This window comes from Thamnophis elegans, unplaced genomic scaffold, assembly GCF_009769535.1.
Source record: "Thamnophis elegans isolate rThaEle1 unplaced genomic scaffold, rThaEle1.pri scaffold_172_arrow_ctg1, whole genome shotgun sequence".
Lineage (NCBI taxonomy): Eukaryota > Metazoa > Chordata > Lepidosauria > Squamata > Colubridae > Thamnophis > Thamnophis elegans.
Window position 1 is genome coordinate 42,501 of NW_022473642.1, and position 16,954 is coordinate 59,454.

The window sequence follows — 16,954 nt, forward strand, 5'->3', positions numbered from 1 at the left end:
AAAATATCGCTGAAGTTCTGGATCCAACTTTTCAAGCCACTAAAATGGGAACATCTTCGGATGCGATGGATCTGCGTTCAAAAGGTAATAGCAGAACAATTGTATTCCTTTTTATATCAGAGGAACTGAGATTTCTAAATAGAATAGAATATAGAAATAGAAATAGAACATAGAACATAGAACAGAACAGAACAGAACAGAACAGAACAGAACAGAATAGAATAGAATAGAATAGAATAGAATAGAATAACAGAGTTTTGGGCTCGGTTGCGGTTTTAAGCCAAGGACGAGCTGTATATAAATTATGTATATTATTAATATTAATTGGGTTTGTTTTTGGATACTCTATCTAATTTTCTTTTTAACTTTTGTAATATGTATTTTGTATCCCAACCCAAGTTCAAGCTCCTGTAACAGGAGTTCCATACACAAACCAATATTATGTCTAACACAGCCTGGAAAATAACTTTAAGAAAAATGATGTTTGAGAACTGGAGAGAAGAGAGGGTTTAGGGGAAGAAGAGATACTTGTGAAGTGCTAACATTCCCTTCCCTTCCCCTTCCTTCCTTCCTTCTTTCCTTCCTTCCTTCCCTTCCTTCCTTCCTTCCTTTCTCTTCCTTCCTTTCCTTCCCTTTCCTCCTTCCTTTCCTTTCCTTTCCTTCCCTTTTCTTTCCCTTCCCTTCTTTCCTTCCTTCCTTCCTTTCCTTTCTCTTCCTTCCTTTCCTTTCCTACCCTCCTTCCTTTCTTTTCTCTTCCTTCCTTTCCTTTCCTTTCCTTCTCTTTTCTTTCCCTTCCCTTCCTTCCTTCCTTTCCTTTCCTTTCCTTCTCTTTTCTTTCCCTTCCCTTCCCTTCCTTCCTTCCTTTCCTTTCCTTTCCTTTCTCTTCCTCCCTTTCCTTTCCTTCCCTCCTACCTTTCTTTTCTCTTCCTTCCTTTCCTTTCCTTTCCTTTCTTTTCCTTCCCTTCCCTTTTCTTTCCCTTCCTTTTTCTTTCTCTTCCGTTCCTTCCTTTCCTTTTCTTTCCCTTCCTTTTTCTTTCTCTTCCCTTCCTTCCTTTCCTTTCTCTTCTTTCCCTTTCCTCTTCTCTCCTTTCCTCCTTGCAGCCCCCAGCCCAGGACCCCTGGCCCAGACGGACAGCAGCTCCTTCGACTACCCGCAGGGGGTGGCAGCCCCCGTCTTTGTCTCCCCGACCAAACGACAGCCAGACAAGGTGGGCTGCCCCAAATCCAGCAACAAAAAAGATGGCTGCCGGCAGCAGTGAGCCTCCGGGCGAAGGTCCCTGCTGGCTCTGAGGCTTTCCCCCCCTCCAACGTTTTACTGGCTGGGTTTCTATCTCAAGCGGTCAACAGGATGTCCGAGTTTTAAAAGCTGCTTCCTCTTATTTCGGCCTCAACTCCTCCCCACTTAATTCTGCGCGAAAGGCGTCCTGTCGCTCCCCCCCAAAACGAACACAAAAAGCTTCAGTAAAGATGACAAAAAAAACCAATTCCCCCAAAATGGAATTTTTCAGAGAGGGAAGTTTAGTCGGTCGGTGGCCCAAACATTTCCCCTTTTAAAAAAATAATAATAATTAATTGCTTTTGCATTTCAAATATTTCCACTACAGGAGTTCCTTGCACTATCCAGAGACACACATAGTACACACAGTGGTGGCCAGGCTGCACGGATCGCACAAATTGAACTACAGAGAGGCTACACAGGTAGTCAGAAGGGGACCTCAGAGGTCTTCTAGTCCAGCCCCCCCTCTGCTTGAGCAGGAGGTCCCTGATTGACAGCCGTTGCGGTGCTGGGGAAAAAAAGGGACTTCACACCATTTTTCACAGTTGTGAACTTCATGTGATCAAAATTCAGAGGCTTGGCAACTGGCATGAACTTATGCCGGTTGCAATGTCCCCAGGCTGGGTGATTCCCTTTTGCGACCAAAGGCCATGAGGAAGCCAGATTCACTTAACAACCGGGTTACTGACTTCACACCTGCAGGGATTCACTTAACCACGGTGGCAAGGAAGGACGTAAAATCGGGGAAAACTCACTTGTTCTGCTTAGCGACAGAAATGCCAGGTTCGATGGTGGTCGTAAGCCGGGGACTGCCTATACTCTTGTGTGACTCAATCCTCATGCAAATAGCCTTTATCCGGCTTGTGACTGTTGGCAATTTTTAATTTATGTACCTCCCTTCTCTCTCTCCCTCTCTCTTTCTCTCTCTCTCTCTCCATCTCTCTCTTTTTCTCTTCATCTCTCTTTCACTCTCTCTCTCTTTCTTTCTCTCTTTCTCTCTCTTTCTCCATCTCTCTCTTTTTCTCTTCATCTCTCTTTCACTCTCTCTCTTTCTCTCTCTCTTTCTCTCTCGTTCTCTCTCCATCTCTTTCTCTCTCTCCCTCTCTCTTTCTCCATCTCTCCAACTTTTTCTCTCTTTTCTCTCTGCTTCCTTCTCTCTCTTTCTCCATCTCTCTCTTTCTCTCCATCTCTCTTTCACTCTCTCTCTCCCTCTCTCTTTCTCCCTCTCTCCCTCTCTTTCTCCATCTCTTTCTCTCTCCATCTCTCTTTCTTTCCTCTCTTTATCTCTCTCCCTCTCTCTTTATCTCTTTCTCCATCTCTCTTTATCTCTTTCTCCATCTCTCCATCTTTTTCTCTCTTCTTTCTCTCTGCTTCCATCTCTCTCTCCATCTCTCTTTCACTCTCTCTCTCCCTCTCTCTTTCTTTCTCCTTTTCTCCATCTCTTTCTCTCTCTCTCTCTCTCTCTCTCTCTCTCTCTCTCTCTCTCTCTGCATATTTTGAATAAAACCCTTACTTAGGGGTCAGCCTTGAATGTCAGCCGAGAGTTCTGTTTCACATACAGCTTCAGAAATGACTTTTCTCAGGGGTGGCATTTCCCAGCGCTGTCACATTTCGTGCCCCCTTCTTCTTAGAATTGGATCTCACCATTCTTGCCACTCGCTGTCTGGAAGTTTTCAAGAAAAAACGTGGATTGACAAAAGAGTTTTGCAAGAGGGGGGGGGCTTCCCGGCAGACGAAGGAGGAGATGGTGGAGGGAAGGGGCTCTACCTATAAATTACAAGCAGATATAGTGACTTTCTGTTTACGTTTTGAACCGACAGCTACCAAAACACCCCTCCCAAGAGTTCCACACCCTCCGGCTTGTCAGATGTGGGTTTTTTGACTGTTTTTATTCCTTCAGAGCAAGGAAGCACCTGCTCCTTCTGCCACCCAGCGAAATAACCATCCTGGGCTGCGTTTAGAATTAATCCAAATTCTGGGACATAATTTATATACAGCTCGTCCTCGGCTTAAAACCACAACCGAGCCCAAAAGTCACGTCGCTAAGCGAGGCCGTTGTTAAGCGAGTTCCATCCTGTCCTACGAGCTTTCTTGCCACTGTGCCTGAGCGAATGGCTCAAAGCCAGCCACGCACGGTCGTTAAGTGAATCCCGCTTCCCCCGTGGATTGCGCTCCTCCGACGGTTGCAAAAAAAAGGGGGGGGATCGCGTGACACGAACACACACACGCACCCTGGGACTCTGCGACCGTCGTAACGACGAGTCCGTTTCCAAAGTGTCGGCATTTGGATCCTGAGAACCGTGGGAATGCCGCAATGGTCATAAGTGCGGGAAAACGGCTCTGAGTCCCCCCCCCTTTTTTTTTCAAATGATGTAATCAGTTTCAACGGTCGCTAAATGAATCTCGATATTGAATTTCATTTAATGTCTTTAGAAAAGCCAAACTTCTGAATTTTGATCACATGAACACAGGGAAACTACAATGGTCGTAAGGGTGAAAAACAGCCGTAAACAGAGGTGGGCTGCAGCTGATTTGGAGCGGTTGGGACGAACTGGGAGTTCATGGTAGTCACCTCACCATGGCCAACTCACCACGGCCAACTCACTAAGTCAACTGCCATGGCCAACTCACTACGGTCAACTGCCCATGACCAACTCTCTATGGCCAAATCACTAAGGTCAACTGTCCATAGTCAACTCTCTATGGCCAAATCACTAAGGTCAACTGCCCATAGCCAACTGCCCATGGCCAACTATCTATGGCCAACTCACTAAGGTCAACTGCCCATAGCCAACTGCCCATGGCCAACTGTCTATGGCCAACTCACTAAGGTCAACTGCCCATGGCCAAATCACTTTGGTCAACTGCCTATAGTCAACTGCCCAACTTCCTATGGCCAACTCCCTAAGTTCAACTGCTCACTAAGGTCAACTGCCCATGGCCAACTCATTAAGGTCAACTACCCATAGTCAACTGCCCATGGCCAAATCACTGTGGTCAACTGCCTATAGTCAACTGCCCAACTTCCTATGGCCAACTCCCTAAATTCAACTGCTCACTAAGGTCAACTGCTCATGGCCAACTTCCCATGGCCTACTCACCAAGGTGAACTGCCCATGGCCAACCAACTCTCTATGGCCAACTCATTAAGGTCAACTGTCCATAGTTAACTGCCCATGGACAACTCACTTTGGTCAGCTGCCTATGGTCAACTCCCCACCTCCCTAAGGTCAACTGCCCATGGCTAAATCACTTTGGTCAACTGCCTATAGTCAACTGCCCAACTTCCTATGGCCAACTCCCTAAGTTCAACTGCTCACTAAGGTCAACTGCTCATGGCCAACTGACTATGGTGAACTGCCCATGGCCAACTCATCAAGGTCAACTGCCCATCGTTAACTGCCAACTCACTTTGGTCAACTGCCTATGGTCAACTGCCCAACTCCCTAAATTCAACTTCCCATGGCCTACTCACTAAGGTCAACTGCCCATGGACAACTCATCATGGCCAACTCCCCATGGACAACATTCCAAGGCCAATTCAGTATAGGGGTGCTACAACTGTCATAAGGGTGAAAAACGGCCATAAACAGAGGTGGGCCGGTTGGGGCGAACCAGTAGTTCAGACCCGTGGCCAGATGCGCTCCCATTTTTGCCTTCTGGGCAGTTGTTGTTAACAGTACGTGACGTCCACCTCTGGCCTTATTTTATTTTTTTAACAATGAAGCTGTCACAACGTTGGCCGCTAAGTGCACAGGGCTAAGAGAAGGAGGTTTACCTGTGTTTGAACTTTTTCCTCGCTAGCAAACGACACGAGCTCCCCGGGACAAAATTAGTTGTGGGTTTACCTTGTAAAGAAAAGGTTTCAGAACTTCAAAGAACTTCGAAAAAAATCCCAAGCGCAGCTGGTCGGCTGGTGTGTAAACGCAGAAATATCGTTCTAGAATACCGTCCTAATGGGTCTCGCACAAGCCGCGTGCGGCGAGACTGAAGCCCGGTGGGCAACGGGGAACCAAGGTTTGGGGTCGGGGGTGGGGGGTGGGAAGGGAGATTGAAAGGCCACCCACCCACCTGGCCCAGACATTTCCATTCGGCGTCACCAGCATGGTTCATTCGCGTAAAGGAAAGGACCTCTGTGTGATGAGTCATTTTTAATCTGAACCTCAACGGCAGCTGAGAGGATGTTGGTTCGTATGTGGGAACGCGATGACCAATTACGATAAGCCGAGTTTCGTACCCAAAGATGGCTGATAGGCCACCGAAAAGAGGTTAAGAACCACACAGCGCTCCTGATGAACTGGACAAACGCTGTCCTCTGAGAGGCACCCAAGTTCTCCAGAACCTGTGGTGGCCCTGTTGACGTTCAACTTAACACTATTGCAACAGAGTGGATTTTCTTTCAACATCGTGCTTTTATTTTTGGGTGAGGATTGGGCCATGGGGTTCTTTTTCCGTCACCTTTCGACCAGCCAAACAGCACACACACACACACACACACACCTCTGTCAAAAATCATTCCGATGTGACGTGACGTGTCTTTTTAAAAAAGTTTAAATCAAAGGTCATTGGGGGCGATATTCCGTGTTTAAAGAGGATAGTCGCGATTCTTCCATTGCTGCTTCTGAAGGTGGCAAGGTTTTTTCCCCCCCTAAAAGCAGAGTTGCTCAGATGCTTTGGGGGGTCTTTTGGGGGTCTCCTTTGGGTCAAGGAAGACTTCTCTTTGACCCGGGGGGTTAGACATCTTGTGTGTAATATCTTTCCAAAAGGCCCCCTTTGAGACTGGAAAGGGCTTCACAGCTTCCTCCTTCTTCTTCTTCGGGGTATCTGTAGCTGCAGTCATCGACCTCCTGGGCTAACTGCCCATGAGAAGCTGTGGAGCAGAAGAAGTGGGAGAATTGAGGCACAAACACAAAACTCTCTGCGCAGGCATGGCAAGCAATCCAAGGCCCCGGAATGGGGCGACTCCCCATGGTCAACTCCCATGGTCAATTCACTATGGTCAACTCACCACAGCCAACTCCCAAAGGTCAACTCCCCATGGTCAACTTGCTATGGCCAAGTCCCCATGGCCAACTCCCATAGGACATCTCACTACTTCCAACTCACCATGGCCAACTCACTATGGTCAACTCCCCATGGTCAACTTGCTATGGCCAAGTCCCCATGGCCAACTCCCATAGGACATCTCACTACTTCCAACTCACCATGGCCAACTCACTATGGTCAACTCATCATGGTCAACTCACTATGGTCAACTCATCATGGTCAACTCACTATGGTCAACTCACCATGGTCAACTCACCATGGTCAACTTGCTATGGCCAACTCACCATGACCAACTCCCATAGGACAACTCATTACTTCCAACTCACCATGGCCAACTCACTATGGTCAACTTGCTATGGTCAACTCACCATGGCCAACTCACTATGGTCAACTCATCATGGTCAACTCATTACGGCCAACTCACCATGGCCAACTCACTATGGTCAACTTGCTATGGTCAACTCACCATGGCCAACTCACTATGGTCAACTCATCATGGTCAACTCATTACGGCCAACTCCCATAGGACAACTCATTACTTCCAACTGACCATGGCCAACTTGCTATGGCCAACTCACCAAGGTCAACTCATCATGGGCAACTCACTATGGTCAACTCCCCATGGTCCACCCACCAAGGCCAACTGCACTCACTGCGACACAATTCAACAATTCAATTATTTAAAATAGTTCGTTCTAATTTTCATCCTTGGCATTTCATTTCGTCCTTCCGTGAATGCTCCCATCCCACCATTTCTCCGATGTGAAACCCTTTTCCCAGGGAGAGTTGGGCCTGGAGAGTTGGTGTGTGTAGACCCTTAGGAGGCCGTAAGCGGTGGAAGAGGGAGAGTTGGCAGAATACGGGTGGCCGAAATAGAGCAGGAAGGTGGCCTTACGTTTCGGGAACTTCTTTCGAAGCCAGTATCGGAGGAAGAAGTAACACAGCACCATGAATGCGACACACAGAGCTATGATGATGATAAAAGCAGAGGTGACGAGGAGGATCAGGTCGTTTCCCCACTCTGAAAGAAAGCAAAAAAACATCCTTCAACAAAACCCCAGGACATCACCTCGGAAAATCTGAATTACAATGGTCCTGGATTCAAAGGGGCTGGTTTCGTGATTCCCGCTCACAGGCTGACCCTAGCAAGGGTCAGAGGGAGGCCGGGGAATTTATCTCTCGTTTCTATGTTGCTTCTCTCCTAGCTTAGTTTCCATCCATCGCTTCTTGCCCTGCCTTCTGCTGCTTTGGAAAAATAAGTTTAGGATAGGATGGGATAGAGTAGATGCAAAATGGAATAGAATGGAATGGTATAGAATAGAACAGAATAATAAAATACGGGATGGGATGGGGTGGAATAGAATAGAATAAGGAATAAAGAATGGAATGGAATAGAATAGAAATAGCATAATAAAATATGGAATGGAATAGAATAGAATGGAGTAGAATAATAAAATACGGGATGGGATGGGATGGAATAGAATAAGGAATAGAGAATGGAATGGAATAGAATAGAATAGGAAATAGCATAATAAAATATGGAATGGAATAGAATAGAATAAGGAATAGAGAATGGAATGGAATAGAATAGAATTAGCATAATAAAATACGGAATGGGATGGGATGGAATAGAATATAATAAGGAATACAGAATGGAACGGAATAGAATAGAATAGAATAGAAATAGCATAATAAAATACAGAATGGGATGGGATGGAATAGAATAGAATTAGCATAATAAAATACGGAATGAGATGGAATGGAATGGAATAGAATAGAATAAGGAAAAAGAATGGAATAGAATAGAATAGAAATAGCATAATAAAATATGGGATGGAATGGAATAGAATAGAATAAGGAATAGAGAATGGAATGGAATAGAATAGAATAGAAATAGCATAATAAAATACAGAATGGGATGGGATGGAATAGAATAGAATTAGCATAATAAAATACGGAATGAGATGGGATGGGATGGAATGGAATGGAATAGAATAGAATAAGGAGAAAGAATGGAATAGAATAGAATAGAAATAGCATAATAAAATATGGAATGGAATAGAATAGAATAAGGAATAGAGAATGGAATGGAATAGAATAGAAATAGCATAATAAAATATGGAATGGAATAGAATTAGCATAATAAAATATGGGATGGGATGGAATGGAATGAAATGGAATAGAATAAGGAAAAGAGAATGGAATGGAATAGAATAGAAATAGCATAATAAAATACAGAATGGAATGGAAGGAATGGAATAGAATAGAATAAGGAATAGAGAATGGAATAGAGAATAGAATAGAATAATAAAATATGGAATAGAATGGAATGGAAGGAACGGACTGGACTAGACTAGAATAGAATAGAAATACAGAGGAGAGGAGAGGAGAGAAAAGAGAATAGGAGAACATAGAAAAGGAGTGGAGAACAGAACAAAATAGAATCACAGAGTCGGAAGGGACCTTGGAGGTCTTCTAGTCCAACCCCCTGCTCGGGCAGAAAACCTGACACCATTCTAGTCAACTGGCTGCCCAATCTCTTGTTTAAAACTCCCAGTGTTGGGCCATCCACAACTTCTGGTGGCAGGCTGTTCCACCGATCCATTGTTTCTCACTGTCACGTTGACCCCTTCTTCTTTGGGGGCAGCCCCTCAAATACCAGAAGACTGCTTTCAATGTCGCTCCCACTCACCCCCCTCGTCCCTTCTTTTCTCTAAACTGACCCAACCCAGTTCCTGCAACCTATGTTCTTCCTATGTTTCGGCCTCCAGGCCTTCAATCATCTCAGCTGCTCGCGCTTTTTCCAAATTCCCAATCTCCTTTTTGATTATTATTATTATTATATTTTATTTCTCATATATACATTCACCATTATATGATCTCATAACATACAAGTAATAATATGTATTTGTAACAATTTTTCTCCCCTACAATTGACAATATAATTGAAATTACTTTCTTACCATCCCATAAACCCATCTTATTTTACAACAATCCTACTTCTTCTTCCTTCCTTCCCTCCTTCCTTCCCCCCTTTCTTCTCTCCTTCTCTCCTTCCTTCCCTCCCTCCTTCCCCCTTCCCTCCCTCCTTTCTTCTCTCCTTCTCTCCTTCCCTCCTTCCTTCCCACCTTCCTTCCCTCCTTCCTTCCCTCCTTTCTTCTCTCCTTCTCTCCTTCCTTTCCTCCTTCCTTCCCTCCTTCCTTCCCCCCTTTCTTCTCTCCTTCATTCCCACCTTCCTTCCCTCCTTTCTTCTCTCCTTCTCTCCTTCCTTCCCTCCTTCCTTCCCTCCTTCTCTCCTTCCTTCCCTCCTTGCTTCCCTCCCTCCTTCCTTCCTTCACTTCCTCCTCCCTTTCCTTCCTTTCTTCTCTCCTTCCTTCCCTCCTTCCTTCCCCCCTTTCTTCTCTCCTTCTCTCCTTCCTTCCCTCCCTCCTTCCCCCTTCCCTCCCTCCTTCCTTCCCACCTTACTTCCCTCCTTCCTTCCCACCTTCCTTCCTTCCCTCCTTCCTCCCCCCTTTCTTCTCTCCTTCATTCCCACCTTCCTTCCCTCCTTTCTTCTCTCCTTCCTTCCCTCCTTTCTTCTCTCCTTCTCTCCTTCCTTCCCTCCTTGCTTCCCTCCCTCCTTCCTTCCCTCCTTCCCTTCCTCCTCCCTTCCTTTTTTCTCTCCTTCTCTCCTTCCTTCCCTCCTTCCTTCCCCCCTTTCTTCTCTCCTTCCTTCCTTCCTCCTCTCCTTTCCCTTCTCTCCTTCCCCTTCCTCTCCCCTCTACTCTTCCCCTCTTCTTCCCCTTCTCCCCTATTATTTTTTTTTGGGGGGGGGGGTAAGGCGGTGACCAACATCTGCGCACTTGCTACGTACTTAGACCTTGTGGCTTTTCTAATTTCTAATTTATCTCATTTTGTTTTTACTGCAGTTGGGAGCCTGATTGAGATCAAAACTCTCAGCTCGAGTGGGTGGGGGGAGCCTGCTTAACCCTTCCTGGGCTCTTAATCTTTCATGATTAAGAAAACCCCTGCCCTTTTCTGGCAACTAACTAAACCATAGCTTAGTTTAACCAAGCATCCTGGCTTCCGCGAACCCTCGGCCGTGGCTGGACGACACAAGCCATGGTTCCCGCTTCAGGAGGAGGGGGAGGTTTTGTTCTTAATCTAATGTAATTTACCCAGGGTGGATTTCCTAATGATTTCCTCCCTTCCAAAAGAGCACCGTTTTTCTCTATTGCAGAAATTGAGAAACGACAAGAGAACGGCCAGGATTTCCCACCTACCCCTTAACCACAACCACTGCAGAGCGCTTAAGGTTATTTTTAAATATTAGCATATTGTAAAGCTTCCCCTCACTCGTATGTGCTAGCCGTTCCCGACTCTAGGGGGCGCTGCTCATCTCCGTTTCAAAGCCGAAGAGCCAGCGCTGTCCGAAGACGTCTCCGTGGTCATGTGGCCGGCATGACTCAACTCCCGAAGCCGCATGGAACGCTGTTCCCTTCCCACCAAAGGTGGTTCCTATTTTTCTACTCGCATTTCTTACCTGCTTTCGAACGGCTAGGTTGGCAGAAGCTGGGACAAGTCACGGGAGCTCCCTCCGTTACGCGGCGCTGGGGATTCGAACCGCCGAACTGCCCCAGTTTTTTTCCACTGGGGGGTGGAATGGTGGTTTGTTTGAATTCAGAACAACAGAGTTGGAAGGGACCTTGGAGGTCTTCTAGTCCAGCCCCTTCTTTAGTGGAGGAAATACCAACACCACTTCGGACAAACAGTTATCCAATTTCTCCTTGAAAATTTGCTAATGCTCCATACTATTTCCTAAAATAATTTGTTTAATATTGGCCAATGCTAAACACAGAAAGGGACGCGGTGGCTTAATGGCTAAGATGCCTGTCGATCAGAAAGGTTGGCCATTCGGCGGTTCGAATCCCCAGCGCCGCGTAACGGAGGGAGCTCCCGTGACTTGTCCCAGCTTCTGCCAACCTAGCAGTTCGAAAACATGTAAAAATGCAAGTAGAAAAGTAAAAAGTAGAAAAATAGGAACCATTAATTTTGATGGGAAGGGAACAGCGTTCCATGCACCATTGGCGTTGAGTCATGCCGGCCACATGACCACGGAGACGTCTTCGGACAGTGCTGGCTCTTCGGCTTTGAAACAGAGATGAGCACCGCCCCCTAGAGTCGGGAACGACTAGCCTATACGTGCGAGGGGAACCTTTATCTTTAAACACCGAAGTTTAACACCAAGTAATTTGCTGAATAACGTTTGATGCTAAATTCTAAAATTAAACCCAATACTAATTCCTCAAGTACTTGTTTTGATAATACTCACTACGAAAGTAAATAATACTAAACCCTAAAGTAAGGGGTTTAATAATGTTCAGTTGTAAATACTAAACTCAATACCTCACATTAATTAGTTGAACAATGCTCAGCACTCAATACTAAACTAAACTCAATCCTAAAGTAATTTCTTTTTATAACGGGCCAAGCATTCCGGGACTCCAGTCGTAAAACATTTTCTACATTAATTTTAACTGTTATGTATTGAATATCAGTTCTATATTTATTTAGCAAATCTTTCTGGGCGCCCCAGTTATCACTCTGGCCGAAGTACATCGGTCAATTAATTTCGGGATTCGTCCAAGGGATATTGAACTCAGAAACTAAAATAAAATAAAATAAAAATAGAATAAATGAATGGGCTGATTCTGAGAAAAATAATGAACAAATTAATTATGGCTTGCAGATTTTTGACCTGATGGCACAGCTGGAAAAAAAAAAACCCAGCGGACTGGGTTTTTTTTTGGTTTTCTCAGTCATAATATAAAGATAAAACGATATAGAAAAAAAAGGGGGGGGGGCATATTCATACAAGGCAGGCGGAGAAAATGGAAGCAGTGACATTTTTCAGAATTTTTTTTTTATTTTTTTAAAAAAAATTGATATGCCTCCCATCTCACTATTTAAAGCCACACTTTTTTGGAAGTAAAATCTAATCCGGTGATTATTCCAAGCCTTGAGAAAGATGCAGGAGGAATAAACTGGAGGAGGCAAGCTGCAATTGGAAAAGAGGTTTTCATATTGTTTGGTGGACAGAAAAAACAGGGACACTTTCGGGTGACACATTGCGGTACAAAGTAGATGGGCTTTTATACAATTTCGGGGAGGGTTGTGAGATGTGCCCGGTTCGTATAATATTTTAATGGCTGTTGTCAGATTCCTTGACTGGTTTTACAGGCAAAAGGGGGGGGGTGGGAATGCAAATCCTAGGCGTTTTGTTATCTGAGCTAATCTTGTCAGTTTCGGCTCCTGGCCTATGGCGCTGCTTATTTGGGGTTTCTAGCTGCCCTTTGTTTCTCAACCTTGGCGATTTGTAGACTTCAACTCCCACAATTCCACTTCCCGGAATATTTCCCAAGCAAGGCTGACTGGGGAATTCTGGGAACTGAAGTCCACGGGGTCTTTTAAGTGGCCAAGAGAAACCCTGAGATTAAACTGGATTAAATGAGATCGATCCAATGTTCCAACGAGGCTTACCTGAAACCGTAGTAGAGAAGGCAGGGAGGGATGTGGAGGGCTGAGTAGTGGGGATTTCTGACCCACTCCAGCAAACCACATCTCTCTTCTCGGTCCCCGGTTCCCGAATTCTATCCCCTGGGCACCTGCGGGAATTGGCAGTTAGCGTCGTGTTTTACACCTGAGGTTTTAAAATCAGTTTATTCCAGAAGGACTTACGTGCTCCATGGCCGGCATTCGCCTGTCGTTCTATTATTGAAAGTCTTCGGCGTACATTTCTGACAACCTTGGAAAACACAAGAGAAAATTGGATAAGTTTCTGGCTGCCAAATAAATGAAGTTCTAACTGCAGCCTGTCTTTCATTCCTTTCTCTTGCATCTTTCTCCTGATTTGGCCTCCTTTTCAGTTGGCTTCAGAGGTTTATAAATCACACACAGACACACACACACACCCCCCAATGGCTTGTGGCAAGTGAAAAATCCCACAACTGCTGATGTGCAAGAGAATCTCTGTCCCCATCGTTAGATAAGTCGGTTTTCCGGGAGATTCACAGCACTAACGCTGCAAGAGGTTCTCGACTTACGACTGCGACTGAGCCGAAGAATTTCCATGGCCTCCCAAGACAGTTGTTAAACGAGTTGTTTCCTCTCTTTGCAGCCTTTCTTGACACCGTTGCTAAGTGAATCACTGCAGTGGTTCAGTTAGCAAATTCCCCCTTAACTTTGCTGGTCGGGAGGTCACAAAAGGAGATCGCATGACACACACACACACCCAGACCCACGCTGGGGTATCGCAACCGTCATAAATATGAACTAGTGAGTGGTGCGGTGGCCTAGAGGTGGAAGCTCTGGTCTCACAATCAGCTGTGAGTTCGATCCTGGGGAGAGGCAGATATTTCACTCTCTCTGGGCACCGTGAGAATATATCTGCTGAACAAAACTCCGCAATGGCAACAGGAAGGGCAGTAAACACTCAGTTCCATTCCGTTGCCCAGACCCCAACCCGCAAGGGATTATGGGGGGGTCATTAAAAGGAGATGATGATAAATATGAACCAGTGGCAAAGCATCCAAATTTTGACCATGCAACAGGTTACAAGTGTGAAAAACAGCCCAAAGTCCCGTTTCTCAGTGCCCTTGTAACTTGGAACCGTCGCTAAACGAGCTGTTGTAAGGGGAGAACCTCCTGTGAAGAGAGTCAGTGGCCACCTTACCTGTAATTGTGCGTTGCTGTCCGACGGGGCACTCACAGGCCTCGCAATTTTTCCCGCACGAGTAACCCTCGGCACATCTACAACGGGCATCGGAGGTTTCGGTACATTTCTGCTTATATACCAAAGTCCCTTAAAGGTTAAAATATTTTTTAAAAAACATGTTATATCTGTAGAGAAGGCGATTTTCACCCTTTGAGAGGGGATTTTATTTATTTTTTAGCAAGTTTTAACTTGCTGGGTAACCAGGATCGGAGAAGATCTAGCCAGCATTCTTGGCTAGGTTTCCATAAATCCCTAAGAATATTTGGTTAAGGGAATAAATTCCCCACCCCGCAAATTGCCAATTTGGGGGTCTATTTGAAAACTTTGCTGCACAATTATTCCAGGCCCCTTTTCCAAGTTAAGCCATCCCACAGGAAAAAAAACAACACAGGTAGTCCTCAGGTTGCAACCACAATTTCGGTTGTAAAGTGAGACGTTTCTTAAGGGAGCTTCGCCCCTTTTCTTGCCAGCGTTGTTAAGCGAGTCGCAACGCTTGTGAAGCGAGTCCAGCTTCCTTCGCCGGTCGGAAGGTCGCAAAATGGGAACACACCTCCCCCCCTCCCCCCGTCGTAAATACGAGTCAGTTGCCAAACGTCCAAATTTTGATCACACACGACCATGGGGAAAGCTGCAACTGTCCTAAATGTGATTTTTTTCAGTGATGGCGTAACTTTGAACGGTATCTTTGATTGCTGTAAGTGGCGGTCGTAAAGCGAGGAGCGGGGCGAGAAAAGATAGATAGGAAACTGATAGGAGGCTCCTGTCCTCAGCCAGGAGTTGAGGACTGGAGGCCAAAAATATAGATATAATAGTTGCAAGAATTGGGTATGTCCAGTTGAATGAAAAGAAGGACCAGGGCAGACATGATAGCAATTTTCCAATATCTCAGGGGTTGCCCCAAAGAAGAGGCAGTCAAGCTATTCTCCAATAGGAGGGTAGGACAAGAAGCAATGGGTGGAAACTAATCCAGGAGAGAACCGATTTGGAATTAAGGGGAAGCTTGACCTGGGGGTTGGACTAGAAGACCTCCAAGATCCCTTCCAACTCTGCTATTCCCTTATACTCTGCATTCTTCCTAACAGTTAGAACAATTCATCAGTGGAACGACTTGCCTCCAGAAGTTGTGACACTGGGGTTTTGTTTAAGAAGAGATTGGACACCTGTCTGAATTGATCTGGGGGGGGTGGGGTCTCCTGCCTGAGCCAGGGGGGGTTAGACTAGAAGACCTCTAAGGTCCCTTCCAGTTCTATTCTGATGGATTGAAATGATGTAGGGTCTCCTGCTTGAGAAAGGGACTAGAAGACCTCCAAGGTCCCTTCCAGCTCCATTCTGATGGACAGATTGAAATGGTCTGGGGGGGGTCTCCTGCCTGAGCAGGGGGTTAGACTAGAAGACCTCTAAGGTCCCTTCCAGTTCTATTCTGATGGATTGAAATGATGTAGGGTCTCCTGCTTGAGGAAGGGACTAGAAGACCTCCAAGGTCCCTTCCAACTCCATTCTGATTGGCAGATTGAAATGGTCGGGGGGGGGGGCTCCTGCCTGAGCAGGGGGTTAGACTAGAAGACCTCCAAGGTCCCTTCCAGCTCCATTCTGATGGACAGATTGAAATGGTCTGGGAGGTGTCTCCTGCCTGAGCAGGGGGTTAGACTAGAAGACCTCTAAGGTCCCTTCCAGTTCTATTCTGATGGATTGAAATGATGTAGGGTCTCCTGCTTGAGAAAGGGACTAGAAGACCTCCAAGGTCCCTTCCAGCTCCATTCTGATGGACAGATTGAAATGGTCTGGGGGGGGGGTCTCCTGCCTGAGCAGGGGGTTAGACTAGAAGACCTCCAAGGTCCCTTCCAACCCTGCTATTCTCTGATTCTCCCTTAGAACAATTCATCAACAGAACGACTTGCCCCCATAACTTGAGTTGTGACCCTGGAGCCTTTTAAAGAAGAGATAGGGCTGGACTAGAAGACCTCTAAGGTCCCTCCCGACTTTCTTATCTCTGCCTCCACGAGGTGACCCTTCCCCCAAGCCAAGCCATTGGGACTCGATGGCTTGAAAGCCGAGCCAGCCCACCCACCCGCTTCCCTCGGGTTGAGACCCCCTCCCACAAACCCACCCAGAGGAAGGAAGGAAGGAAGGAAGGAAGGAAGGGAGTCTTACTGTCACAGACTCTGCATTGCTGGCAGGACTGGCCTTTTCCCGGTCTGAAGGCGCCTGGAAGGGGAAAGAGGGGACGAGTCAGGGGGGTCTCGAGTGAGAAAACGGGCCGGGGTCTCCGCCGCCGCCCTCGCCGCTTACCTTTCGGGCAGGGGACCTCACACACGGCTCCCGTGCAGAGCAGCAACAGCAGCGCGCAAAAGAGCCGCTCCATCCTGAGGGGAAGCGCGCTTAAAAGGTCGGTGCGCTCTCCGCGGAGCTTCCTCCTCGCTTCTGGATGCGGCCGGCGGGGCTAAGAGGACAAGGGGGGGCCGGCGGGGCGGGATCCCCCTTTCCCCACCCTAAAGGCTGGAATCCCCGCCAAAGGTGGGCAGGAGAATTTCCGCAGCTCTCTCGGGTTGAATGGTGGCGTTTGCGAGTCTTCTAAAAATCCCTCCCTCCCTCCGTCAGAACAGAGCTGGAAGGGTCCTCGGAGGTCTTCTAGTCCAACCCCATGCTGAAGCAGGAGACCCTGGACCATTTCAATCAATCAATCAGTCAATCAATCAATGAGAATAGAGCTGGAAGGGACCTTGGAGGTCTTCTAGTCCGACCCCCTGCTGAAGCAGGAGACCCTGGACCATTTCAATCAGTCAATCACTCAATCAATGAGAATAGAGCTGGAAGGGACCTTAGAGGTCTTCTAGTCCGACCCCCTGCTGAAGCAGGAGGCCCTGGACCATTTCAATCAG

At 46.6% G+C, this 16,954-nt stretch overlaps 2 protein-coding genes across 3 annotated transcripts in view; one reads left to right on the forward strand and one right to left on the reverse strand.

Annotated features, from left to right (window-relative positions):
* Positions 1-1,336, forward strand: part of LOC116523328 (coiled-coil domain-containing protein 50-like) — a 21,389-nt gene extending 20,053 nt beyond the window's left edge. Inside the window, exons 10-11 of the mRNA XM_032238434.1 lie at positions 1-84; positions 1,102-1,336. The exon at positions 1-84 is cut by the window's left edge and continues 14 nt beyond it. Of these exons, the coding sequence (XP_032094325.1) occupies positions 1-84; positions 1,102-1,259 (242 nt within the window). The 3' untranslated portion in view covers positions 1,260-1,336. The remainder of the gene's footprint in view (positions 85-1,101) is intronic.
* Positions 1,337-5,668: 4,332 nt separating this feature from the next.
* Positions 5,669-16,725, reverse strand: LOC116523327 (tumor necrosis factor receptor superfamily member 9-like). Of its 2 annotated transcripts, XM_032238432.1 has the most exons (6): positions 16,227-16,725; positions 14,034-14,162; positions 13,040-13,106; positions 12,842-12,966; positions 7,218-7,343; positions 5,669-6,146 (listed from the first exon to the last, which is right to left on the reverse strand). In XM_032238432.1, exons 1-6 carry the CDS (start codon positions 16,435-16,437, stop codon positions 6,010-6,012), a joined length of 795 nt encoding a protein of 264 aa, XP_032094323.1. In that variant the 5' UTR covers positions 16,438-16,725; the 3' UTR covers positions 5,669-6,009. The 2 variants fall into 2 exon arrangements, with proteins under 2 accessions (XP_032094323.1, XP_032094324.1); XM_032238433.1 differs by lacking the exon at positions 12,842-12,966.
* Positions 16,726-16,954: the final 229 nt, after the last annotated feature.

Coding starts and splice junctions, on each gene's coding strand:
- LOC116523327 (XM_032238432.1), bottom strand. CDS start 16,437: ATGGAGCGGCTCTTTTGCGCGCTGCTGTTGCTGCTCTGCACGGGAGCC. Junction 12,967..13,039: donor GAATGCCGGCCATGGAGCAC/GTAAGTCCTTCT, acceptor CAATTCCCGCAG/GTGCCCAGGGGATAGAATTC. Junction 7,344..12,841: donor CTTCTCTACTACGGTTTCAG/GTAAGCCTCGTT, acceptor GCTTTCTTTCAG/AGTGGGGAAACGACCTGATC.